This window comes from Choloepus didactylus, chromosome 15, assembly GCF_015220235.1.
Source record: "Choloepus didactylus isolate mChoDid1 chromosome 15, mChoDid1.pri, whole genome shotgun sequence".
NCBI lineage: Eukaryota > Metazoa > Chordata > Mammalia > Pilosa > Megalonychidae > Choloepus > Choloepus didactylus.
In genome coordinates, this window is record NC_051321.1 from 80,228,825 (window position 1) to 80,244,909 (window position 16,085).

The window sequence follows — 16,085 nt, forward strand, 5'->3', positions numbered from 1 at the left end:
TGAAACAGCAATAAAATTGTGAAGTTGATAAATTATAAACGGGAAATTTTGGGAAAGTGGTGACTATTTGAATAAATCATCCAACTCTTTTAACCCAATTCCAGTCTGTCTCCTTCTTTGGTTCCCAGTAGTTGCTGGGTGGGGCTTTAGCTAAACCACATGCAGCAGAGGCCTTGGGCTCTCTTCCCACTACTGACATAGGACTAAGGGCTGTCCAAGAACTGGAGACCAGCATAGGGAAGCTGTAGGGTAAGAGTTGGAATCAGGCTCATCCTGGATTCAGGAATGGCTCCAGAGATCTGAGGATTCCATGAAAGCCTGGTCTCCAGGCTTCCCAGTGACTAAGGACGAACTGAAAGGGTAGGTGAAATGCCTTCTATACTTGATGCTAGGAGAATAAAAGGATCTTTCAGAGAGGGTACTTGTTTCTCCCACTGCCTCATTGGGATAAAAGGTGTCTGCTTGTTGCTGTACCACCAGCTGACGTTTGTCTTAGTCAGTTTTGTTTTTGTTTTTTTTTTGCTGCCAGAATGCTATATAACAATCAATTTCAAAGTCTCATTGCTTTACAAAATAAACATTTTTTTTTTTCATTCATGGACCTGTAGATTGGTGGGAAAGTTCAGGCTTTGGGACTGGGTTCAGGTCTACTTCATGTTTTTCATTTTGAGCCCGAGAGTACCCTGGGACCTGTCATTCTCATTGGCAGATATCACAAGTGCAACAGGGCGAGCAGAAACATGCATACAATGTCTCTCAAAATCTTGGTTTAGAACCACACACTGTTACTTCTACCCACATTCTATTGGCCAAAGCACATCACATGGCCAGTGGGACAGGTATACTCTGTACCTGGTGAGAGGCTCTGCAGTCACATGGCAAAAGTCCTGGATATATAGTTCTATTAAAGGAGAGAGTAAAGAGCTGAGAACAGTAATCCAATATACCACAGCAGTACAGACTATTGTACCTTCTTGTGCCTGTGGTTCTGCTTTCACTTGGGATACTCCAACACCCAGAACTGAGTCACAGTGAGCTGAGAAAGGAGAAAATAACAGCCTAAGAGGCACCAACACCCAGGAGGAGAACAGAGAAAACAACATGATGCCTAGGCTTAGGGTGGCCAAAGAGATAATAATGAGAGCACTTAAGAAGATTCAATTACAGCACAATGCTTTCTGGAGCTGTGAAAGAAGGTTTCCCAACAGAACAGTTCAGAAGATGAGGGAAAGTATGGTCACTATCAAAATCTGAATTAGTGGTATGCAGGGTCAAGTAGAAAAATACTGTAGGACACAGAGGAAAAATACAAAGCATTGAAAATGACAGAGATGAATATGAGACTAGATGATCCAGGAAATTTAACATGTGAGTAGAGGAAACAGAGGGATGATAGGTCACAATTAAACAGTAGAAGTAAATTTCCCTGAACAAAAGAGTAGTCTGAGTGTGAACTTATTTGATCGATCTGGAAGCCCTGGATTATAAATTCCTAAAACTATTCTAAATTCCTCTGCAAATTTCTCCCAATCTTGTTTAGACCTTAGAAAGTATTTGAATTTGGCTATGGCTCTCAGCCAGGGCTTAAAATTAACCTTAAGGGTTTGATTTAGAAATAGTTACCTGTGGCCTCACTTTTTCTTCCTCTGTGCTACCAATATACTAACTTAACTGGGAAAGATTTACTATGCAAATGTTCTGAAGGAGGTTTAACTTTAAGGGGAATTGAGCTTTCATGGTTTCTGGCTAGTTTTAGGGGAAAGGGAGCAGGCCAGAGGGAGAGATTGGGAAATGGAGGGAAATGGAGAAGCACAGAATGGGAAAGGGGGAATAGTAGGAGAAGGGCCTTTAGGTTTGAGTTGTGATTTGGGAGGATCTAAAATAGAGATTATTTTGATTCTTTTATGTTTTTCTTTTACCTCTGTCAAGGAGTCTCTTAAGGAAACAATTTTGGAATCTGCATTTCTCTTGGTAAATCACTTGGTGTTTGAGATTTGCTCCTTTTTTTTGTTCAAAGGTGCGCCTCAAATGAACAGTCTTGTAAGATCAGAAGCACAGTTTTGTTGCTTTATTCTGTCACTCAAGGACTTCTAGTGGCCACTCATTTCCTACGATTAAAGCCTGGCATTTGGCACATTTACAATTTATCCTCAGGTTCATGAATTTCTGTATTGTATAACTTCTTCCACATGCTGTTACTCTTCCACTCATTCTGTTTTAAAATTTTCTCTGTTGAAAAAAATGTGTCTTTCTAATTATCTTCTCACTTCCCAAGTCCTTTTATACTTATTTCATATTAAATTTCCTAAACCCACATTTTTGCTAAACTCCTTATTGAGATTAGTCATATGAGAGCAGTAGTGTTGCTTAACTGTGTTCCAGTTAAATTTTCTTATGAAAATTTTTCATTCTATTTTGGTATTGATTGTGTTCAGTAATTACAAGGTTTATGCTTTTTTTTTTTACATGAACTTTTTTCCCTTTCAAACGAAATTTCAGATAAAAAGCTTTTTTGTGATGTTAGTCACAGATGGATATACTTCTTGTGTGTTCTATTATCATCTCAGGCCTTAAAATTATAAGAGAATAATGCAGGTTACTTTGAGTGTCATATTTTGTTCTACATCCAATCAGAAGAAATGAGTATGGTGGTTATTAGGCATATGTATCCTCGTGACACATGCCTTTCAGTTAGCCACCTGAGATCATTTGTCCCTTGCCACAGGATGAAAGTTCCTGATATTGTCTCTCTGTCTTTACTCATAGGCAAAGAACTACTAAATTCTGCTATCTTTTACCTTTGGAGCAGGAGCCTTCCTACAGAAGTCATATTCATTCTCTAGCAGGGGTCCCAAACTCATAGTTAGGGCCAAATCTGACCTGCAGATACTTCGCTCAGCACATTGGATTACAAAATTTTTGAATTGGGATGCCTTCAAGTTTGCCAGTACCCTTTCTTTAGTTTGCCACAGGCCTCACCATTCCCTGTGGCATTACTGATTCAGAGGAACTAATTTTCTACCTTAGTCTTGTTTGTCCTGTTACTCCATTTATCAGCATCTGGAAACTGGTTTTGATTTCTCTCTCTTATTTGTTTTCTGTCTTCTTTTCTATATTATTTCCTTTATCGTGTCAGTAACCCTTAATATTTTCTAAGAAACCACTATCAGTGTTATTTCACATTACCTTCTGAACAGTGAGGTACAACATTTTCAAGTCTGTGGAACATGTGATTGGTGGGTGCCTCAGGTAGGAATATAAGCAGGGCACTTTCCTGCCGAGCCTTGGAACAGTCTTTTCTCCTAGAGTTTGAGCTCCTGCTGTCTCAATGCAAATTTTAGTCTTTTGTGGTCAAGGCAAATGTTTGTTTCAAATGCTTATTTGCCCTCCTGCCCATGGTTGAGTTCAAGTTTCAATAAAGATGCTTTAAATTGGAGCCTGTAGTATCTGGATGGTCACAAACCATTAGAGAATACAAAAGCAGTGTATCAATTTCTGCATTGTAATTTCCCACAATATTTAACCCATTTCCTGGCCTGTTTGCTGATTTTTTTGGCTTCTAGTTACTCTCTGTGCACTGTTATCATCCCAAGAATATACCAGGTTCTTATTATGAAAAAAATGCTTTGGTAGTGAATGGAATTTTTTCTGCCTGAATTAAGGAAAAATATGTTATCCCTTAGCTATATACAGTTGCTTAAGCTAAGGTAACATTTTACTGCCACGTAGAAATGCTTAAGGGACTTAACTGAATCCATGAGTATAGTACAAATATGAATTTATAAGTGATGTTACTAAAGGAACTAAGCTAAAAGCAATTTTAAACCTTTTTAGGATTATTTTTCTATTATTTTTCTTTTGCAGTCTTATTTTCTACTCCTAATTTTTTTGGTTTAATTGTGACAATGCCTTTTTTTTTTAATCTAACAGTCAGGTTTTCTATAATTGAACTTAAAAAAAAATCTTGATGTATCCAATTTAAGATGACAAGAAATTATTTGAAATAATCCCACATGTAAGGCTTCTTTAAAAAACTATTGGTGGGTCCACCTAAAATGTATAGGATTTTTTTCTTCTTTGAAAATGGACTTTCCTAATGAATGTAAACAAAATTTCAACATTGTTATGCATTTAGAGAATATACATGAAAATGAGTTCAGTGTATCTGAGAATTGAACATGACAATTTAACTACCATCTTTTCTTGGAGTGGGGGAGTTTGCTTTTACTGGTATACCGTAATGGATCTCTCTTTACATTTCAACTTAAAAAGTTTTAAGTTAAAGTGAAAGATTAGAGTCGAGTCACTTTTTTACGAAGAAAGAAGTGACCTTTTTTTTTTTAATGGAGATTGCATTGCTTCTTAAGCTTTTTCTCACAAGGAATTTGGAACATACAGGACTTGAACTTTCTCATGCAATAATTCTCAGATGAAGGAAACCTTTCCTTTTCCTTGGTTGGGTTAGTGTTTGGTTGTATTTTTAGCAACAGTTCTAACTCAGTAGCTATGTAACCAGTGAGCGAAGATGGAGTCACAGGGTGCACTGGGCTTGCTTCCCACAGGGAGGGCCGGGAGTGGAGCAGGAAGGAAGGCCTGTCTGTCAGAGCCTTCCGTGCAGCTATGTCTGAGGAGGCGGCCAAGGCGCACAATGTCCCCCTTGTACAAAGTACCCCTCTCAGTGAGAGCTCAGATATGTGAGGAGACAGTGTTTGGGTAAGTGAAGGAGAAGCTCGGGGTGTTTCAAAGAGATTCTTCTCATGTTTTTGTGGTATGTGGTTTTCAGGGAGTGCACTATTTGTTGGAGCAAAGTACTGGCTTTGTTTTCACTGCATTTTAGACTTTTTGAACAGGCTTTCACTGCAGGCAGACTGAAGCGTCTTACTTTCTTAAAGTGTGAGCTTAATTTAAAAGTATGCTTTGTTTTGGTTGAAAAGTTAATCTGTGTTTCTTGAAGTCAGTGAAGTTTAATTGTGACATTCATTTTTCGGAATGGGTTCTTTGCTAGATTTAAAATCTTTTTCCCGTGATTTTCACTCTGAAATCAGAACCAACTAGTGATAGCAATGAAAGTCATTTAAAAAACTGATTATTGGTGTTTGCAGTGTTTGATATTGATCTCAAGGGCACTTTGCTTGTTTTAAGACAGTTGGGTTAATTGTTTACTTAAATAACTGAAATAAAAGTATTGTAATTTACTTCAGTTCGACTAATAGAAAATTCAGTTTTCACCAAAAGAAGTAGTTATTTTTTCCTGCAAATCTTGATTTTTGTGATTTGCTAACATAAATGACTGGTATTTTTAGAATATTACTTTTCTGTTTTCAGCAGCATCAATTTATCAAGCTACATGTCATTAACTTTCAGAGAGTGTGCCCATGTTGATAGTGTTTTGCTTTTAAATCTGTCTAGTGGAGCATGACAATATGAACCGCTTTGATCGATCAGACAGAAATGCCCGGCAGTCTCAGGAAGGATTTTGGAAAAGGCCGCCCCAGAGGTGGAGTGCGCAGGAGCATTACCACCTCAGCCACCCTGGCCACTACCAGCACCATGGAAAAAGTGACCTGAGCAGGTGAGCGTTCTTTTATTCATAGTTCATTTCTAGCCTCTGATTAGTTTGGAATCATAATGTTCCCCACCAAAAAAACTTTTTTTTTTCTGGTTTCTAGAGGTGCCAAAAAACATTTAGTTGTATATGGAACGAATTGAAATAGTATGTCTTTTCCTTTTGGCCTAAATCTTTTTTTCATTAATTTCACCATAAATGTAAGTATTTTATGTACATATGATATCTGGACATTCGGTCATGGTGTGATTTTCTAATTCTTATTTGGGAAAGAGTAAATGTCGACTTTGTTAAAGTTTATACTTTTTTTTTTTAACTTTATTTAAAAAAAATAAAAAAATAAAAAAATAAACATTTCCAGGTAAAATAAAACAAAGGAGCAGGAAAAACAAATATCCTAATTATAACTTCATTGATATAGCTGATATACTTTTTCTAAATGACATGTAAAATTGATGCCACATGATTTGTCTTCTTTTCCTAATGTGATAAGATGAAATTTTAAAATTGATTTCTCAAGAGCTATTAGAAACAGGAGAGGGTACTGTGCAATGGCTAGATGTCTTTTCTTTTTTGAAATGTAGGATAGCCTTTAATTTGATGAGACCTTAAGTGAGATGGAGCTCTGCAGTCATTCAAACCTGGCATCAAAACCTGGCCTGGCACAATTAGCTTTGCAAGCTTAGATAACTTACTTAACCCCTCTCTACTTCAGTTTACCATTTATAAAATTTAATTGATAATGCCTTTCTCTCAGTGTTTGAGCATCAGGGGTAAAAGTACCTGGAGCAGTATTTGCCTTAGGGTAGGTACCCAATTAGAGTTGTTATTTTTAATAGTTTTCCTTTTCACTCCCCATCTCCTTCCACAAGGGATTTGAGATCATTTTGGAAGACATTCACAATACAAATTATAAAATTGGGTTAAAGAGGAAATAATGGAAGGAAAATAATAGTTAGTTGTAAGATTGTTGTGCAAGAATGTATAACAAATAGCCCTGTAGAGTTCCTGAAGTAAGATAAAAAAAATTTGGCTCTAAGATTTCTTGCAGCAAAAGCAAAGAACAAAACTTTATCCATTACAAGATTTACATTGTAAGATAAAGGTTGTGTTTCTCCTGAATTGATTTGTCTTTGAGACAGAAACCTAAGAGACTTGTTTGCATGAGTTCTCCTAAGGAGAGTACTTTGTGATATAGTGAGTATGTCCCAGACAGCTTCCTAAAGTGGGAATAATGATTAATTCCTTATGGCTATTGATCACTTATTTTCTCATTGTAAGTGACAAAGAACTCTATTTCAAGACAGCAAAGGAGTTTGCAGTGGGTCACGAATCAACAAGGTCTAAGTAAAAATCCTTCTATTGGTATCATTTGATGCAGAGATAAAATTTGAAAGACCTGGAAAAGCACATGGAGTAGTTATTCTTCAAGTATTATTTTGGCTGTTCCATTATCGCAGCTGGGTTTTTGGTAAAGGAATGGACATCAGAGAGTTTAAGTTAGTATTATTTGGCAAGAGCTTGATGTAAAGATAGTCTTCATTACTAATAAAGACAGTTTCATAATCTTTGATGGTGAGTTTATAAGATAGTAAATTTTAAACCTACCTAAGAAAATTTTAAAGCCTAACTAAAACATGAACCGTTGCTTTAAGATTTATACATTCATCCGTTCATTTAACAGATGTATTCATAGAGAACCTATATGTCAGACAGTGCTAAGTTCTCAAGCTGGGATGAATTTGGAGATGGTGTGAGAGGGGAAAGCTGTTGGTTGGTAATGTCTTCTTAGAACATTGTGTTGAAAATGATAAAAAGAATTCTGCAGTGAGTGAGCTTAGCAAGAATAATTGCAATTATATGTTTGGTATAAGATTCATGGGCCTCTTCCATCCCATACAAAGATGGGTAGTTAATGCTTACAGCTGCTGCTGGGATGCTCAGAGCCTTCAGAAGAGACAGATATGTAAACAGCTACAGTGCAGTATTAGTGCAGTGATGATGGGGGCCTCAATAAAATGATATATAAAGGATTCCAGGAGCATGTAGCAACTGAATTTTGTCCAGAGATAGTGTGGTGGAATGGAAATTATTATTGAACTGATTCTACAAATATGACTATAGAGATTTCAGGGGAGTGGTTTCTGTAGGAGTAAGTTGAATATTCCAAGTGGAGAAGAGAGCATGTGCAAAAAGCATATGTTAAAGGGTGTGGTATTTTCAGAGGACAACTAAGTGTACCACAGCTGGTCACTGGGTCATTTGTAGGAATGAGATGTGATCTCTGACTCTAGATAGCAGAACTATCTTCTCTGCATTTTAAGATAAAGGGTAGCACATTTCAGGTTGATGCTAGACTTTTAATCAGACTCTGAAGAATGAAATGAATTACTTGGAGGTCATCATTTCTGTCCCTGGAATGATCAAGCTGAGGTTGATTAGTCAGCTATCAAAAAAATTAAGGACATTTTTCAAACTGTGTTCTCGGGATGTAAATAGATGTAGAAAAGAGAGATGATCTGGTCAAATGAGTATGGAAATGAACAAGTTAAACAAGGTTAAATGAATTTTATAGGAGGATTATACAATGTTTTTCATATATTAAAATTATAAATAATTTATAATACATTATAAATTAGATATAATATATAAGAAATATGAATGGATTAAGCAATACAATTCAAAGGTACTGATTGTCAGACTGGATAAAAAAACTTGCTCCAACTAATTGCTGTCTATAGGAGACATACTGTAGATTTAAAGACAAAAATAGATTGAAATTTAAAGGATGGAAAAGGATAAATCATGCCAACAGTAACCACAAAAAAAGTTGGAGCAGACTATACTAAGGTCAGACAGTATAAACTTGAAAACAAAAAAATGTTACTAGTAATATAGAGGGACAATTTTATATTGATAAAAGGGTCAATCCCCCAGGAAGATATGAACAATTATAAACATGTAAGCACCCAATTAATAGAGCACCAAATTACTTGAAGCAAAAACTGAAATGAAGGGAGAAAAGGACAATTCAACAGTTATACTTGGAGACTGCAATACCCCATTTCAATAATGAATAGAACAGCTAGACAGAGATGAACACTATAAACCAGACATCTGTACAACACTCCCACCTCCAACAACAGAATATACAGTTTTTTTCCTAGTGCACATGACTATCCTCTGGGGCAGAGCATATGCTAATTCATGAAAAAACCTTAATAAATAGAAAAATCATAGAAATAATACAAAGTATATTTTCTACCATAATAAATGAAATTCAAAATAAGTTACAGGGAAAAATTGGGTAACTCACAAATAAGTGGAAATTAAATAGCACACTTCTAAGTAACAAATGAGTCAGAGGAAACCGAAGAAGAAACTCTGATTATTGAGTTATCCATTTCTCCCATCAGTTTTGTTGGTTTTTCTTAGTGTATATTGGGACTCTGTTAAGTGCGTGTATATTTCTGTTATGTTTTCTTGATGGATTGACCCTTTTATTATTACAAAATGTCTTTTTGTCTCTAGTAACAATTTTTGATTTGAAGTCTATATCTTATATGTTGTTAGGATAGCCACTCCGGCTCTCTTTGTTTACTCTTTACATAGTGTACTTTTCTGTCTTTTTACTTTTAATCTGTGTCCTTGAGTCTAACATATGTTACTTGCAGACAGCATATAATTAGATCATTTATAAGCCCTTCAGCCAGTCTTTGCCTTTTGATTGAAGTGCCTAATCTATTTACATTTAAAGTAATTACTAATAAGGTAGGATTTATACCTGTCATTTTGTAATTAGTTCTCTAGGTGTCTTTTTTTTTTTATTCCTTTGATCCTTCATTACTCCCTTTTTTGGTGTTAGATATTTACTAGTATACCATTTTTAATTCCCTGATGTTTTTTTTTTTTTTTTTTTTAGTTTTTTTTCAAAGTTAGTTTATTAATGGTTTTCCTGGAGAATACCATTAACATCATAATTTAAAAGTCTCATTTGTATTAATTCAGTCAATTTCAATACTGTACAAAATCTTTGCTCAGTGTAGCTCCATGTCCTTCTCCTCTTTGTGCTGTTGTCAAAAAACTATTTCTTTTTACATTATAAGCCCATCAACATGATTTTATACTTTTAGTTTTATGCTGTTGTCTTTTAAATTACACGAGAGAAGGACAGAGTTATCAACTAAAATACATATATATTGCGCTTTATATTTACCTATGTAGTTACCTTTACTGGTGTTGTTTATTCATGTTGAGTCAAGTTACTGTCTAGTATTCTTTCATTTCAGCCTGAAATAAGGTCTGCTACCAAAAAAAACCTCAGTTTTGTTTATTGGGGAATGTCTTAATTCCCCTCCCCCCTTTTAATGGATAGTTTGTTGTAATAGAATTCTTGGTTTACAGTCTCTTCCTTTCAGCATTTTGAGTATGTCATCCTACTGTCTTTTGGCTTCCATGCTTTCTGAATTTCTGAGAATATATTGGAGTATTACAAAGCCTCCTATCGACAGCTCATTCCCCAGATTTTTCTTTGAAGTGTTTTGGTCAGCTTCTTATATTCCCCAACTGATGTTACTGGCTCAGGCAGTTGAGATGTTAAATAGTTGCCACTGATTTTTTCAACAAGGTTGTTTGCCCTGAGTCAGCTCTGAATCACATCCAATAAAGAAAAGCCCTAAGAATGAATCTTTCTTAGGGAGTTGCCAGACAGGTCATATAGTAACCGTTCTCTGGGATTTAAGCTTTGGGCTTTTTGAGAGTTTCAAAGCCATCCTGTCCCTTTAGTGACCACTGTATTTCACAGCTCTAATGGCTGTGATGTTCTTGGTTTGGAAGGCTATCACAGAACGGGGAGATGAAAATGGGAATAAGGTAAGTTAAAACAGCATGAAGCTCCCTGTTCTCACTGAGATGCAGGCATTTTTATTCAGTAAATGTTCTTTGGTTGATTTGCAGAGTTCTGAAAACGTCGATTTTGACAGTTTTTCCAGTACTGTTTCTTCCTCTCATATATATGCTTATATATCCGTGAACATAAAAATGAAAAGACATCCCTCACTTAGTATGGGAGAGGATAGTTGCAAATCATGTATGTTAAGGGCTTAATATCCAGAATCTGTAAAGAACTCTTGCAACTCAACAACCAAAAGACAACCCAACTGAAAAATGGGCGAAGGACTTGAAGAAACATTTTTCCAAAGAGGTATATAAATTGCCAATAAGTATATGAAAAGATGCTCAACCTCATTAGGGATATATTTAACTTTTAATATGTAATTTTTAATGCTGACAAAAGAAACACTAGAAAGATTTCATGAATTCAAAACTTTGACTTGTATTGGGAAAGAAATGAAAAAGAAAAATCTTTCTCACGCATGTGCAGGCATACCCCCGTCCTCCTCACTTGAGTGTCTAATCTACGAATTGTAAACTTTAAGATTAGCACAGATCACACATCTTAGTGATCAAGAAGCAGGGTGGGAGGGAAAATAGATATTTATAAATATAGCCATATATTTGAGGAGATTCTCCTAAAACTACAATACAGTGATTATCTGTTAGGTCTGTGGATGGAACATGTCAGGTGCTTCTACTATATGTGGATTCCATTTAAATGGATTTTTTTTTAAAAGGCTGCTTTTTCAAAACTTATTTTTGTAGTTTTTCCACATGTTATTTTTTTCCTTTTGATTTCACTGGCTGTACTTCCAGAATAATGTTAAATTATATTGGTGATAGTGGGCAATTCTTTCCCATGCTTCTTTAACCACTGACTTCACTCTGGCCTTTACCCATTTTTCTGCTGGCTGGTCTGTGGCGGGGTTGACCACACAGAATCTGCCTTCACTAACACATTGGAAGGCTTCCATTGTATTCCCCATAGCAATGCGTTGTCTTCTCTTCCTTTTCCCACTTGATTTCTCTGCTCCTGCCTCTGAAATCTAGGGTTGTTAAAATTTGTACTCAAGAACAAGTGTATTCCTGTTAACCTAAAGTGAGGTGTTGTGGTCAGTAATCCCCTTTTTGTTCCATGTTTATTGTTTATTTGCCACCATATTCTTTACCCTCTTTGAGCCTTTAATCGTTAGATTTTTCACTTCACTCTAGGAAGGTGATTTTACCTCTCATTGTGTTGAAAGATTCAGGTTCTCATGTATGAACTGTACCATCTTCTCAGAATTTGAAATCTCAGAAGCTTCATTATTTCTCAACTTTTTTTTTCTTTTAACTCCTGTATTTACAATCTCCTTTTATTTTCTGAAAATCATCTCTACTATACATTTATTTTCTCTTCATTTGTCTCCTTCTGCATCTTGGCACTCAGGTATATTCACTTTTTCCAGCAAACTCCACATGGTCCTCCAGGGAGGTGTTATGTTATTTACGATTTATGGACTAAATGGCTTAGCAAACAAATACACAGATATAAAGTGAATGTGCCAACATTTTAACAATGGGCAAATATTGGTGAAGGATATCTGGTCGGTAGTATATTATTGTTTTGACATTTTTGATTGAGAATTTTTCAATATAAAGAAGTTGGAAATCATTCATAGTAAAAATAATAATACAATAATAGTTGGCTTTTATTTAATGTTTCCTATATGCTAGGCACTGCTGTAAGCATTTTGACATGTAATTCTTCATTTAATCCTTATACCAACCCTATGAGGTAAGTACTGTTATTATCTCCATTTTATAAATGAGAAAAATGAAGCACAGAGAGATTAAATATATTGCCCAGTATGTTATGTAACTAATGAGTGATAGAGCTGAGGTTTGATGTACATAATTTATGTGGGTAATATAAAAATCAATATGATATGGTCCCTGTTGTCAAAGGGCTTACAAGGTGACTAGAATTGACATGTATACAGATATCTATAATTTATGCTGCAACGTAACATAAGGGTCATAAAATGGTGGTTTTATCTAGTTGAGGGGATCAGGAAGGACTTCATGGAGGAGGTTAGCATTACATTACTGGGAGAAGATGTACGTTCTGGTTTGGGTCTCAGCATGGAGGTATTTGAGATGCAACCTCTAAGATATATGAGCCTTATTTTGTAGTCAGTGGAGAATACTGAGAGAGAAAGATACTGTGGTCAAAGATACTACGTTTTTTCAATAGCTAGTTACTGTCAGCCAGGATTAAAACCTAATCCTCTTTTGCTCTACTGTGGCTTTTCTAGATGCCTGTTCTTTTCCATATATTCAGTTAGTGACCAAGACTTGTTGACTTCCTTCGAAATGTTTTTAAGTCATTAGGTTCCTTGCATTTGATTCACATTTTTGTCAACCTAAAAAAAGTCCCTATTCTGTATCTGATTCTCGTGCAATAGATTCCTGGCCATCTCTTCAGTATCTTCCTTCTCTAATCTGTCTTTTACTTACTTGGCAAAATAAGAAGCAAATTTTAATTTGGTTACTAACTAGGGCTATTTTTAATGTGACTGGTTCCAGATTACAATTGTAAAGCATTGCTTTTGTCATGTCACAACATGAGAATTTTAGAACATCAGAGACTTAAGCTTTAAAAAATTACCTAGTTGTTAAATTCCAAGCTCTTTGCTCTGACATTCAGTCCCCCCATGAAAGTCTTCAGATACAAAGGAGAAAAACACACAGTATGTCTCTTCATGAAGTTTATAATTTGGTGCAGATTGCAAACAAATGCAAACATAGTGTGATAAGTATTCTAATAGGGCATGTACAGGGCTTTATAGGGACATCTGTGCAAGTTCCGAATCTTGCTTTGGGAAATTAAGGAAGCCTTCCCTGATGAAGGGCCAGCTAACCTGAGATGAGGAGGATTTATGTGGATCAAGGGCAGAGTGGAGGACAGGGTGGGTAGACTGGGAAAGAGAAGGAAAGGACATGGGTTTGGAGATGAGGAAGGTGGTCGCATGTTTTGGGGATTTCAGGAAGTTGGGTGTGGATTAAGAAGTGAGTCTGAGGGAAGCATATGTTGAAGGATGGATTTGAAGAATAAATTCGATTCAGGCTATCTGTGATCTCATCATATGCTGTATTTAAGAGTGTGTCTGGACAATGTGCCTCGTACTTTGTGCCGTTATTTTTCTTTTTCTGGAAAGTCTTTGACTTCTCTTTCCAATCAAACCCAAACCTCATACTTTGTGTAGGTTATCCTGGGTCCTTTCCTACTCAGGAAATTTTCCCCAAAGTATACCAACTTTGTTTTCTGGAAACATAACCCTTATCATCTCTGTATTCATTTGTCAATTGATTCTATACTTTTGTATCACTGTTCTATTAACTTTTCAGAACTCTATGCTTTTTATCACTCTGTGAATTGATTGTGCATCAGTCATAGATGAGCATATTTATAATAATTGATCAGTACTTGAAATTTAATAATTCAATAGTATTTTTAACAAATAATAATAAAATAGAATTATATGGTCTTACCTATGGATTAAATATTTTGAAATTCTTAAAAATAATTTTTTCAGCTAAAAAAAATGTCAGGCTTGAAATCACGTATATGAAGAAGTTTAAAAAAAAGGTGATTGTGAAAACCAAGCTCATATTGAGAACTTAAGAATTCAGAGATTTAGGAATATTTGTTAAAAGGTAGAAAATTTAGTAAAGCTGTATTTTTCCAGAACTTGATCAGACTTTTTCAAATTCAATGCATGATGAATTTAACTAAAATCCTGATATAACACTGCCATTATTTTGGAGGGAATACTTTTTCAATGTAAAATTTTAAATATTGAGATTTCACATACATAATAAATTCTTGCTTTGTAAGAACTAACTTGAATAATGTGTCATATGAATTTGATAATTTTAAATTGCTATAACTATGACTTCTGGTTAAAAGATTGTGCTTTTCATTCCTATTAAACAAATTATCCCTAATATTTTTTTCTTACTCTATGTTTATTTTTGGGTGAAATTGAAAGGAATTGTAAAAATTTTTTAGAATATACTTTTTTTTTTTTTGGCTTTTACAATGGGGATTTATTAGCTTACAAATTTACAGTTCTAAGGCTATGAAAATGTTCAAATTACGGCATCAACAGGATGATACCTTCACTGAAGAAAGGCCAATGGCATCTGGGACACCTCAGTAACATGGGAAGGCATGTGGCCTGCGCCTACTGGTGCTTCTTTCCCAGGATTCCTTGCCTTCAGCTTCTGGCTTCAGTGGCTTCCTCTCTCAGCTCCTCTAGGGGCTTTTAGAATATACTTTTAAATGCAATTTAAGATTAGGAAATATGTAGTATGTATAACACTTTTATAAAGCCTTGTTTAATCTTTTATTGGAAAAGATTTTTTATCAACTCGGTAAAAATACTAGAAGAAATAACAGTATATCTTCTTAACTGCCTTCCAGAATGTGCAAGAAATGGGGAGTTCAGGGATGTGCTCAAGCTGGGAATTAAAATTGGGTAGCATAGTTATGGGGCTAAACCATTATAGGGCCAGGCAAAGCCAAAAGTTAAGAGCAGGCAATCAATAGAGAAAAGGAAGAATAAGCATAATTTTTGTCCGAGAAGGCCCTTCCAGGGTATTGTGTTTCTATTCTTGTTCCCAAGGAAATTTTATTCAACCCAAGTGCAAAATGCACACAAATAAAGGGTGGTGGGTATGTGTAAGACAATTTTATTAATGACAACTAAGAGCCTGTTGGGCCTTTCAGTGGAGACATCTTTAGTGACTGAGGTGAGTACAAGTCAAAGGCTTTGTGATAATAATAAATGATTTGTTGTAATCACTGCGATAATTTCTTTCCCTTTCTTTCTTTCTGAAATTGAATTGTATATCTTTTCCCCCACCTCCCTTCCCTACCCTTCCAGAGGCTCTCCCTATAGAGAATCTCCTTTGGGTCATTTTGAAAGCTATGGAGGGACCCCATTTTTCCAGGCTCAGAAGATGTTTGTAGATGTACCAGAAAATACGGTGATACTGGATGAGATGACCCTCCGACACATGGTCCAGGATTGCACTGCTGTAAAAACTCAGTTACTCAAACTGAAACGTCTGTTGCATCAAGTGAGTAGATAATGAGCATTTCCAGCTCTGATATTTTAAATTTCAAAATGGATTGAATTTACTTTTTTTTTTTCCTTTAATAAAGTTACCTTGTTTTTTAACATGTCTATTTAGATTTTTGTGGAAAAAATACTTGTCAGTAGTACACGATAGAAACTTTTATGGGAGAGAAAACATGGGATTTTGAATCAAGTCTCAGTATAGTCCCCAGCATACATGAGCTGTGTGATATTTGATAAGCCAGTTTCTCTGCTTTCGTTCCCTCATTTTTATAGAACCTATGTTGCAAGATTGTTGAGAGAAGTAGAAATGGTAGTTGTAAATTGTGCAGTATAATACCTGAAACAGAGTTGGCATTCAGTAATCAGTGCTGCTACTGTAATTTCAGCCAAGAGAGTAATAAGAAACCTAACAGTTTAACTTGTGTATGGTAGTCATAAAATTTACTGGTATGTTTGCATTTACTAGTCACATTATTTAATTTTTGATTGGGACC

At 35.5% G+C, this 16,085-nt stretch overlaps 1 protein-coding gene across 9 annotated transcripts in view; it reads left to right on the forward strand.

Moving 5' to 3' along the window:
• CCSER2 (coiled-coil serine rich protein 2) overlaps positions 1–16,085 on the forward strand; it is a 310,783-nt gene that overhangs the window by 92,668 nt on the left and 202,030 nt on the right. For 8 of the 9 annotated variants that reach the window (XM_037803774.1, XM_037803769.1, XM_037803768.1 and 5 more), the window contains 2 exons: positions 5,410–5,572; positions 15,394–15,589. In XM_037803774.1, the coding sequence (XP_037659702.1) occupies positions 5,410–5,572; positions 15,394–15,589 (359 nt within the window). Of the gene's footprint in view, positions 1–4,574; positions 4,714–5,409; positions 5,573–15,393; positions 15,590–16,085 lie in introns of those variants that run through there. The other variant, XM_037803776.1, reaches the window with a different exon arrangement.